Source organism: Populus nigra, chromosome 14 (assembly GCF_951802175.1).
Source record: "Populus nigra chromosome 14, ddPopNigr1.1, whole genome shotgun sequence".
NCBI classification, from domain to species: Eukaryota; Viridiplantae; Streptophyta; class Magnoliopsida; order Malpighiales; family Salicaceae; genus Populus; species Populus nigra.
The window spans coordinates 13,760,735-13,771,875 of NC_084865.1; the positions used below are offsets into that span (position 1 = coordinate 13,760,735).

Consider the following 11,141-nt stretch of genomic DNA (forward strand, 5'->3'; position numbering starts at 1 on the left):
CAAGTCCAACAATGATGCTTCAGTTTTTACTTTTTCTCTGGATGAAATATGCTCCAGTTAAAAAAAATAAAAATTATGCATATTTAGCAAACCTATCCCTGCCACATTGAAGATCATGTTCTAGATTGATGTCAAATCAAGAAATGCTTTCGTCATGAATTATGAGTATGCCTCATTGCACTGAAATTGATGTGGTTTTGGTCAAATTAAGCATCCCAACTGCAGGGTTAATTGGTTTTGTTTGAGATCAGCAGGGATTAAATTGTGGTTATTTTTTAAAGTATATTTTATTTAAAAATATATTTATTTATTTTTAAAAATTATTTTTTATATTAATGAATCAAAATAATTTAAAAGTGTTAAAAAAATATTAATTTAAAATAAAGAAAAATTTAATTTTTTTAAAAATACTTTTGAAATGTAAAAATAAATAGGGTGTAAAAATAGTTTTTGTTTGTAAGTATATTAAAATAATATATATATTTTTTATTTTTTTATATTATTTTAAAAATATAAAAAAATTAATAATTTAAAACTAAATTCAAAATCTTTCGGTCTAACTGGAGTTCCAAACACCCCTAATTCCTCGAAACATTCTAGTAGCAAAATTTGACAAAATAGAATTCCAAAATGTACTATACATCATTGGATTGTTGAAATATGAAGCATCATGCTGATTTTTACAATGCAAGAAGCAAGAGTCTAGAGACTACACATTCGGTGGAATTATTTTTTTTGCAAGTTCTTTAAGGTCAATAAATATAGCACACAAGGGTCTAGTTTAGGAAATAAATGAATCGGCAAGAATTGTTTGCAAGCCTGGTTTTTGAATGACAGGTAGTGGTTGTTGTCTGGTTAAGCTCTTGAACAGAGATGGCAGAGATCTACTGAAGGAAAGATGTGGAGACTGGACAAGTTTGCAAGCAAGAAGTGTGACAAAAAAAAAAGATGATAAAAGAGTATGGGAGGATGGTTCTTGCCTTCTTGGCTCACATGGAAGGGTTTCCTGTGGGGCCTAAAGGAATTGAGGAAGGAACCTCCAAGACAAAAGCAGCAAATTTGGCATCTTTTTGGATGCTATCTCATCAACCTTTTAGTTTCTTTACCATATCACCCCTACTACACACTGACAATCACTGGTCAAACCCATCAATTCTTTACCAATTGGGATCTGCAAGTGACAACTGGGGGTTGCAGGATCTCTAGTTATGTTAAATCTTTGAAAATCTCAAGTTTAGTTAGTATTTCATGATTAAAAGTATGTCATGCAATGAATCTTTATTTTAAGATAACGATATACCTTCTTTATTTCTACGTTCTGTATCTTAGAACACTAATCGGAATCTGCATAAAGAGTGAATGAGGTACAAAAACTCAAGAACTATGTCGAAAACAATGCAAGAAGTATTTGAATATCAATTGTTAAGGTGAGGCGATGCTTGTTAAATCAATGAAATAAATATATTGCGTGATTTATAAGGGCAACAGAGAAACGAAAGAAAAAAAAAATTATGTCTTGTGGAATAATTGAATATTACAAACAAGATTTTAAGATACTGGAATAATAACCACCAAAGTACACTTAACTCTTTGGTTCTTACTAGATTATGTTAACGCGTGCTAAGCAATCGCCAACAATGCTGTTCTGGTCTCTAATCCAAGTTAAAGAAAAGAGAAAAGTGCATAAAAGCCTCTTGGTTTTACTGTTTGACCGTATTCCCTTTTATATTGTCAGGTTTTTATTTATTTATTTTCTTTAATATTTTACTTGCTGCTACTTTTTAGTAGCTCACAGCCACGCACTGATGATGACTCTTGACGCATGTGAACTGTAAGTGAAACAGCCAGCTGTATACACACACTGCATGTACAGTTTGTAGTTGGTGCTTGTGTGTGTGTCTCTCTCTATATATATAAACGGTTCTGCTAAAAGCCGAGTGTCTGAAACCTGTGAAATTGTGGTTTCTAAAGCAGTAATGGCTTCACAATAGACCAAGTAGACCACAACAACAGAAACCTTTCCCCTTCTCTTTTTTTCTCTCTCTCTCTCTTTCTGCCTTCATTCTTTGGCTACTGAGGTGGATAGAGGAGGGAGGTGAAGGGAAACAAGAAAAATGGGAACTAACTCAGCTTACAAGTTGTGTAGTTTGGTATTTTTGGTTGTGTTTTTGGGATGTTCTGAGTTGATCCAGTGTAGTGTGACTTATGATAGAAAGGCAATCATGATTAATGGCCGAAGAAGAATTCTTTTCTCTGGTTCTATTCACTACCCAAGAAGCACTCCTGATGTAAGCTAATCCTTTTGATTTCTTCCTTTGTTTCGTAGTGTTTTTGTGTAATTTGCTTTGTGTTTTTGATGGGTGTCTAATTTCCTTGGAAAATGTTGGGTTGTGGTAGATGTGGGAAGATCTGATACAGAAGGCAAAAGATGGAGGGATTGATGTGATTGAGACATATGTGTTTTGGAATGTGCATGAGCCTACTCCTGGAAATGTACTTATCTTTGTACTCCTGGTTTTATTTCTGAGGTTTTTGCGTTGGTTTCTCTTGATTTATTTTCTTGCATTGTTTGGATGTGTGGATTGTTACAGTACCACTTTGAAGGGAGATATGATATTGTGAGGTTCATGAAGATAATACAGAGAGCTGGCCTCTATGCCCATCTCCGCATTGGACCTTATGTTTGTGCAGAATGGAATTTTGGGTACTTACCACTTCTTCTCTTTCTCTGGATCTAGCTGATTCTTCTCCCATTGTGGTTGCTCTGCAATTTGAAGGCTTTTCGGTTTCTTTTGTCCAATGTATTTGTGAATACAATTTTCATTTTTGCTAAATTCACTAATGCGTTATATGCAGAGGGTTTCCTGTTTGGCTAAAGTATGTTCCAGGCATCAGCTTTAGAACAGACAACGAGCCTTTCAAGGTTTTTGTCTCCTCTTTTTTTTATGTAGTTTGGGTACTGTGAATCAAGATTTATGGCAAGTAAATGCAGAATTAGCGAACACTAAGCAAATCTTGTGCTCATATACTGTTGCAGAGGGCAATGCAAGGGTTCACTGAGAAGATTGTCGGATTAATGAAGGCTGAAAATTTGTTTGAATCCCAGGGTGGCCCCATTATACTCTCACAGGTTTGTGTTCTTTGCCTCTTTGGCTTTTTATTACTTTTTTCATTTTTGGCTTCTTGTCTCATTTTTTGTTGCCAAATTATGCTACTACACTCTTCGATGTGTTGAAATGACAACAAATTGCTAATGATTTTATGGTTTAAAAAGAAAAAAAGGAAGAAATCTTGTAAAATGCTATATATTTTTTACTCTTCGACATGTAGTGCATTGCACTGTTTCTTATCTTTTGTTTTTCATTTTCTGCTTCCCACGGCTCTGCAGATTGAGAATGAGTATGGCGTACAAAGTAAGTTGTTTGGTGCTGCTGGTTATAATTATATGACATGGGCTGCAAATATGGCCATACAAACAGGAACTGGAGTTCCCTGGGTGATGTGCAAGGAAGATGATGCCCCGGATCCAGTGGTAAGTAGCCTTGCGCACTTACCTAACAGAAGATCTTGGTTTAGTTCTCATTTTATTCTCACTCTGAGTTGATACTCCTACAAAAAGTCACAAGTCCGCATTTTCCACCGACAGATAAACACATGCAATGGTTTTTACTGTGATTCGTTTGCTCCTAACAAACCTTACAAGCCGACAATTTGGACAGAGGCCTGGAGTGGATGGTATGCACATTGCTTCTTTTAGCTTTGCTATATCAGATTCACAATTTACAATGGATTGGCATTTCACCTAATTTTCTTCCTCTCAATTATATCGTGAAGGTTCTCAGAGTTTGGTGGTACAATTCACCAGCGTCCTGTTCAAGATTTGGCATTTGCAGTTGCTAAATTCATACAGAAAGGAGGATCCTTCATTAATTACTACATGGTCATTTCCTTTTTCTTAAGCTACTCCAAGTACATAGAATTGCTGGATTGTAAATTCTGTTCTCGAGAGACTGATTTCCTATGTGTTCTGTGGAACAGTTCCATGGAGGGACCAACTTTGGTCGCAGTGCTGGAGGGCCTTTCATTACCACCAGCTATGACTACGATGCTCCAATAGATGAATATGGTAAGGATTTGAGTGATACGGTTACACTCAAAGGGTTGGGGACTCGTCAACCCTTCATCCATACTCCACAACAATATAACTTGACTTGAAGAAAATCCAAGCTTTAGGAATAAAATTGTATCATGTTAATAGTCTTTAAGCACATTAGCTTCCATCATGGATTCCTAACCACTTTGACTTCGTAAATTTGATAGGTTTGATCAGGCAACCAAAGTATGGCCATCTAAAGGAGCTTCATAGATCCATTAAGATGTGCGAGCGAGCTTTAGTTTCAGTCGATCCCATTGTCACTCAATTAGGAACCTATCAACAGGTTTACTTTTCTCTTCTGAGACTCCTATTGCTCTGGAAGTCCTGTTATCTGGTACTGTGTATTGATTTCTGTCAATATTTGGTATTTGCAGGTTCATGTTTACTCGACAGAATCAGGCGACTGTGCAGCTTTTCTTGCAAACTATGATACAAAATCTGCTGCAAGAGTGTTGTTTAACAACATGCACTATAACTTGCCTCCTTGGTCCATCAGCATCCTTCCTGACTGCAGAAATGTGGTCTTTAATACTGCTAAGGTAAGGAATTTCCTCCTAATTTGTTATAAACAATTTCCAGGGGGACAATCTACCATCCCTCCTTCCAAAACAAAAAAAAACATCTTCAGTTATATAGCATAAAGTAGGTGTGAGAACTAAATACGATTGTCTGTTTTTAGGTTGGAGTTCAAACATCTCAAATGGAAATGTTGCCAACAAATGGGATATTTTCATGGGAGAGTTACGATGAGGATATTTCTTCTCTGGATGACAGCTCAACATTCACAACTGTTGGTCTCTTGGAGCAGATAAATGTCACAAGGGATGCCAGTGATTATCTGTGGTACATGACTAGGTAAGACAGCTGGTTGTATCAAGTTCCTCTGCGATCCTGCAATATGTGCCCCCCCAGTGACCTTAGGATGTAGACATTTCATAGTTGAATGTTATAATTAACATTGCACTTTTCAACGTATTCCTACAGTGTTGATATTGGATCATCTGAATCCTTCCTGCATGGAGGGGAACTCCCAACTCTCATTATTCAATCAACAGGACATGCTGTGCATATCTTTATTAATGGACAGCTTTCAGGTATGTGCATAAATTGCATCATTCACAGATTGTCTTTTAGCTGATTAGCGATTACTAAGTTAAATATGCATCATATAGGTTCTGCTTTTGGGACGAGAGAAAATAGGAGGTTTACTTATACTGGGAAGGTCAATCTGCGTCCTGGGACAAACAGAATTGCGTTACTGAGTGTTGCTGTTGGATTGCCGGTTAGTTTCACTGGTCCACTTTTGTGTATATTTTAGTGTTTTGGTTAGTTTCACTGGTCCACTTTTGTGTATATTTTAGTGTTTTAGTTCATACGGTGTTAAGACTAGGAGCGGGGTATAAGTTCAAACAGCTGAAATTGGCTATTTGATGAACAGTTGCTGAAATTTAACAGAGCTGTTGACAAATGCTTGTTTGAAGCTGGGATTCCTTTGCCCACTCACTATATTGCTCTCTTCTAAGGGAACATAAAAAATCAATCAGCAAAATCTATTAAAGGCTTAGCCTATCATGAAACATGAGTGTTCTTTTTGTTCTTTTTATTGAATTGCATAAGCCTATATACTTTAGGTCAGAGCACATTCCTATCAATATACACTACGCCAAGTTTTCAAGATTGTTACCTGGGATGTTGAAAACCCTGTGACTAAGATATTATTCATCTTTAATTTGGGTAGTGAATTAAGTTACTGATAATGTTTTTGTTTGTTGTCATTGAAGAATGTGGGTGGACACTATGAGTCCTGGAACACTGGTATCCTTGGTCCAGTTGCACTGCATGGACTTGACCAGGGAAAATGGGACTTGTCTTGGCAAAAATGGACCTACCAGGTTGAGTACTCCTGACTGCTTAGCACTCATCAATTTATTGTTAATTTAATGAACTATTCCCTCACTGCTTTCTGTACAACAGGTTGGTCTGAAAGGAGAAGCCATGAATCTTCTCTCTCCAGATAGTGTTACCTCTGTTGAGTGGATGCAATCATCTTTAGCTGCACAAAGACCTCAGCCATTGACATGGCATAAGGTATAAATATAAGGGGAGTGCAACTTAGGTTGCTGCAGAAAACGGGTCATTTGTTTGGAGAATTTGACTTATTCTATGAACTTTACAGGCATATTTCAATGCACCTGAAGGCGATGAGCCGTTGGCTTTGGACATGGAAGGTATGGGAAAGGGTCAAATATGGATTAATGGGCAAAGCATAGGAAGATACTGGACTGCATATGCTAGTGGTAATTGCAATGGATGCAGTTATGCTGGAACATTCCGTCCTACAAAATGTCAGCTTGGGTGTGGCCAGCCCACTCAAAGATGGTAAATTCTGCTTCAACTACGAAGACATGCTGAAATATTCATATAACTCAAAAAACCTAAAGCCCAACAACCCCAGCAGCCCCCCCCCCCCCCCAAAACAAAAAAAATAAATAAATAAAAATGAAAACAGCCTGTTTATTGTCTCTGACAAGCTTCATTTTCCAGGTACCATGTTCCTCGGTCTTGGTTGAAGCCAACCAATAATCTCTTGGTTGTTTTTGAGGAACTTGGAGGGGATCCTTCAAGAATTTCTCTTGTGAAGAGATCACTGGCCAGTGTTTGTGCTGAGGTCTCTGAATTCCACCCAACTATTAAGAACTGGCAAATTGAAAGCTATGGAAGAGCTGAAGAGTTCCACAGCCCCAAGGTTCACCTTCGGTGTAGTGTAGGTCAATCCATCACTTCCATAAAATTTGCAAGCTTTGGAACTCCTTTAGGAACTTGTGGAAGTTATCAGCAAGGAGCTTGCCATGCTTCTACCTCTTATGCCATCCTAGAGAAGGTATGTAACATTGCTCTTGTTTTATAATCTCTAAGCATCCTTGCATAATTTTTTTCATTGGGTTCGTTTCTTTTTTCACAGAAATGTATAGGGAAGCAGAGATGTGCCGTTACCATATCCAACAGTAACTTTGGCCAAGATCCATGTCCAAATGTAATGAAGAAGTTGTCAGTCGAAGCTGTTTGTGCCCCTACAAATTGGAGGGGTTAATTACGTGGAAGTACAAGGTCCCTTATTTATACTGCAACTAATAATTTAACAACACATTACCTGCAAGAAAAGCAAGGAAGAACAATAGTACGAGAGGCTACGAGTACAGCAAAGGGTTGTTTAGTGGGATAGGTAAAGATGCTGCAGTCTTTCAAACTGGGAGGCTGTGGCAAGGGTGTTTGTTGCTCAAGGCAAATTAGTGCTTAATTTAATTTGGTTTATGAACTACTGTAAATTAGTCAATCCTTAGATAGGTGAGTTTGAAAATTCCCAGGCTCTGCAATTTGAGGCCCATTGGTGAATTTCAAGCCCCAGTCCTCCTCCTTTTTAAGTGGATGTGGGCGGGGAGAAAGAAGTGTTTCTAGTGGTGTGATTTATCTTGTGTTTGTATTAAGCGGGGAAAAATCAAACCCCAGGTATGTTTTCATGTTGGGAGCGGATCCTAGTATGACCATTGTTTGTGTAGTTCCTCCTTGAATTTGAAAGAGCATTCTGCCAGCTCAATTTCATTTTACTTGGCCAGAATTTTATGCTACTCTATACTTGGTTTCTTCAGGATGCTACTCTATACTTAGTTTCTTCTCGTTTCCATGTATCCATAGTCCAATGTCCTTCGGCTCACCCTCCCTGGGCATGACTTTGTGGTTGTAACATGAAAACCCTGGGCATCATTTGAGGACAGTGGGGTGTTCAAAACTCAGTCAAAGCAAAGCCAAGAAGTGGCAGGTGCAACCGTGTTTTGCCCAAACTCGGTCAAAACTCCGACTAGAAATGCTTGCAATCTCACCAGAGGCTAATGGATTCACCATTCCAAACACTTCACTATTCTCAATCACACCCCAGATAAAACTCTCTCAATTTTAAGAGTTTCCTTTTCAGTACCAAGCACTATCAGGTGGCCTTTCAAGTCTCCAAAAACTCCCACCTCTCAAACGATAACATGAAATCCACGGAATCGGCAAGGAAAGAAATAGGTACTTCTCACCCTATTGCCAAAAACATTCTGCAGTTCTTCAGAAACTACTAAAGGTCAAGTGCTACTGTGGAAAAATTGCAGCACAGAATGCAGGTTGAAGTAGAATGGAATATTTGATTTGTTGTTATGTAGCGAGTGATTTGTCAGCGTTTCTAGAGCTGGCCCGTAAGAATCTACCGTAAACGAAACAAAAGGCTATTGCTTTGCCTACCCAACTAAAATTTCCTGTGCTCAAAAACAGTTACATACTGTAGAAAGCTATTCTTCTTCCTTTAGCTTTCTCGTTTATTCTCTTTTTGGTTGGGGGATTAAAAATCAAAAGGGCATTAAGCATTTTAAGGAAACCTTGAGGACATTCTATCTACAATTGATTTCTAAGATCACATCTCCAGGAGCCAACTGTAATGTGGCATCATACCCAACAACACCACTCATGAAGATGCTCCAAAGTCCTCCCCACATAAATTGGATCTCATGAATCTAATGAACTGCCAAAAAGAAATCCAGAAATAAATGTCCATGGCAATGAGAGTTGAGCAGCTGCAGTTAAAAGCAACTGGGATAACTGTAAAGATTATATTTCATAAAACAAGCATCGGTTGAACACATGGATTCATGCCATAGCAAAAACCATTGATAGTTCACCATTCAACCAAAAGATAAAAACCAAGCTTCAGAATCCAGATTTCTAATAGTTTACCATTCAAGCAAAAGATAAAAACCAAGCTTCAGAATCCAGATTTCTAATAGCATATATCAAAAAACGATAAGTAAATTCATCAGCTTCAAGCAGAAGCGGTAGCAGCAGCAGGAGCTGTGTGCTTTGCTATAGCCTGCTGCAGTTCATCCTTCCTTGCTCCCACAACTTTGTCCACAATCTTCCCCTCTTTCAGGAACATGAAAGTTGGCATTGCCTCCACAGCCCAATCCTGAGCGACAGTCTGCAAAAAAAAAAAAAAAAATCACCCATCAAATCCTAACCTCACAACTTCAGCACCAGAAACTGAACACAATGATTTGTGTAAAATTACCTTCAATTCATCAACATCAACCTTAAGGAAGATAACATCGGGAAGTTTCCTAGCCAGCTCAGCCAGGAAAGGAGCAATGACACGGCACGGACCACACCATGAAGCAGCAAAATCAATCACCACCTGCATCAACCACAGAGCTAAATCTATGCAGTAGAAAAATAACCCAAATAGACATCTTGTTACTCTCTCTACAAAAGGACAAACTTGGCCAAAAAAGTTTGATAAGTTAATTATCAAAATACGTTGTGAATTAAACAAGCCACTTTGTTTAAGGAAAACACAATAACGTCTGTCTCATAGAAACATAAACAAGCGCTTCTTTGTTTTATTCTTGACAGATAAAAATACTCATTCAAAGATTCCACTAGTAGAAAAACCAATCCAATCCCAGGAGACCCCACCAGCAACCAGTCATCATCCAAGATTAAGAGCCATCAATGCTTTGGTCCCTAAAGAGTAAAGACAGCCAAGCCACTAGTGGAGCCCATCTGAGACAAATAGTTTTCCAAGGTTGCCGAAAATCAGAACCCAACAAAGAAAATCACATGTAACTATCAAACAAAACCACCAATCAAAAAACACAAAATCATTTTCAATTCAAAGGAAGTATATTTTTGCTCCAAAAAATAAACTTCATGATCTCTCAAAAGAGCTTGATTGTCCTCGCCCTAGCTACGTCGATTACAGCCCTTTTCCTTATGTAAAAGAAAACAAATGTAAACCCCAGTAAGAGATCAAAGCCGAATTACCAAATCACAAACAATGAAACAATCAAATCCAGTCTGAGCACAAACTGTAAACATAGTATAAACAGAGGCCAAAACAGAGCAAATCTATGTTATATCATATCAAAATCCCAACAAAGAAACACGCAAAAAAAAAAAAAACAGTAACATAAATTACAAGCAAGATAATCAAAATCACATCACAAATCAACCCCCAGTTACCAAATCACAAACAATGAAACAATCAAATTCAGTCTAAGCAAAAACTGTAAACATAGTATAAACAGAGGCCAAAACAGAGCAAATCTATGTTATATCATATCAAAATCCCAACAAAAAAACACCGCGAGAAAAAACCCAGTAACATAAATTACAAGCAAGATAATCAAAATCACATCACAAATCAACCCCCTAAAATACAAAAAAGAACGCAAAAAACAATACCAGCTTCTTAGATTCATTTCCTCTCTGCAACTGCTCGTCCCACGCCTCAACAGTGTGGCACCCGATCACTTGTCCATCTTCAGATGCCATTTCTCGAACTCTCTACAGACTTTCAAAGGAAACAGACTCGGAGGTTATTATCACAGAAGACAGATACGCTTTCTTTGCCTTAGTTCTGCCTCTTTTTCTTACGTTGCTATAAATACACAGAAGCGGTTGAAAAGAGGGCTTCGTTTTAGTTATATTACATGTTTGCCATTTTGATAAGGATTAAGAGAAATTCATGCAACGTGGAGAGAACTCACTAAGATTTGAGGGTGTTTAAGAGGATTTGTTTTGTTTTTAATTAATTTGTGGCCGTTGAATATTTAAATTACGAAAATAAATCTAATTGGACGGCTAATAGGGGTTTGATTTAATGTTTCTGATTAATTGGTTGGTGTTAAATGCCAATTGATTAATTCTTTCGGATTATATTTTTTTTTCTTTATCATAAATTCTGTTTATTTACTTTCCCATTAAATTCAATTTTGGTTGGTTTGATTTGTTATTGATGCATGTTGGTAATACAGTGTAAAATATGTTTTGTAAAAATATTTTTAATTAAAAAGTATTTATTTAATGTATTTAAAAAATAATAATTCTAAAAGCATTTTAGACAGTGGGTCGAACCTAAAAAAATAAACACCGAAGGTCTATTATTTGTGATTTTCTT

General features: G+C 37.3%; 2 protein-coding genes across 2 annotated transcripts; one reads left to right on the forward strand and one right to left on the reverse strand.

Moving 5' to 3' along the window:
• Positions 1-1,930: 1,930 nt before the first annotated feature.
• On the forward strand, positions 1,931-7,761 carry LOC133673513 (beta-galactosidase 3). The gene is made up of 19 exons (XM_062094369.1): positions 1,931-2,288; positions 2,398-2,493; positions 2,592-2,704; positions 2,857-2,923; positions 3,038-3,130; positions 3,389-3,532; positions 3,647-3,735; positions 3,835-3,940; positions 4,039-4,126; positions 4,321-4,439; positions 4,531-4,695; positions 4,836-5,011; positions 5,141-5,250; positions 5,329-5,438; positions 5,938-6,048; positions 6,131-6,244; positions 6,333-6,535; positions 6,701-7,037; positions 7,119-7,761. Exons 1-19 carry the CDS (start codon positions 2,115-2,117, stop codon positions 7,245-7,247), a joined length of 2,544 nt encoding a protein of 847 aa, XP_061950353.1. The 5' UTR covers positions 1,931-2,114; the 3' UTR covers positions 7,248-7,761.
• A 994-nt stretch (positions 7,762-8,755) lies between these two features.
• Positions 8,756-10,613, reverse strand: LOC133673514 (thioredoxin H-type). Its single transcript, XM_062094370.1, has 3 exons — positions 10,427-10,613; positions 9,255-9,377; positions 8,756-9,164 (listed from the first exon to the last, which is right to left on the reverse strand). Exons 1-3 carry the CDS (start codon positions 10,514-10,516, stop codon positions 9,009-9,011), a joined length of 369 nt encoding a protein of 122 aa, XP_061950354.1. The 5' UTR covers positions 10,517-10,613; the 3' UTR covers positions 8,756-9,008.
• Positions 10,614-11,141: the final 528 nt, after the last annotated feature.

Bases quoted from the DNA above. Each gene is read 5' to 3' on its own strand.
- LOC133673514 (XM_062094370.1), bottom strand. From the start codon at position 10,516: ATGGCATCTGAAGATGGACAAGTGATCGGGTGCCACACTGTTGAGGCG. The intron at 9,378-10,426 runs GTATTGTTTTTT...TGGTTGATGCAG, and splicing joins GAAATGAATCTAAGAAGCTG to GTGGTGATTGATTTTGCTGC. The intron at 9,165-9,254 runs GTAATTTTACAC...TTTTTTTTGCAG, and splicing joins TTGATGTTGATGAATTGAAG to ACTGTCGCTCAGGATTGGGC.
- LOC133673513 (XM_062094369.1), top strand. From the start codon at position 2,115: ATGGGAACTAACTCAGCTTACAAGTTGTGTAGTTTGGTATTTTTGGTT. The intron at 2,924-3,037 runs GTTTTTGTCTCC...ATACTGTTGCAG, and splicing joins CAGACAACGAGCCTTTCAAG to AGGGCAATGCAAGGGTTCAC. The intron at 5,439-5,937 runs GTTAGTTTCACT...TTGTCATTGAAG, and splicing joins GTGTTGCTGTTGGATTGCCG to AATGTGGGTGGACACTATGA.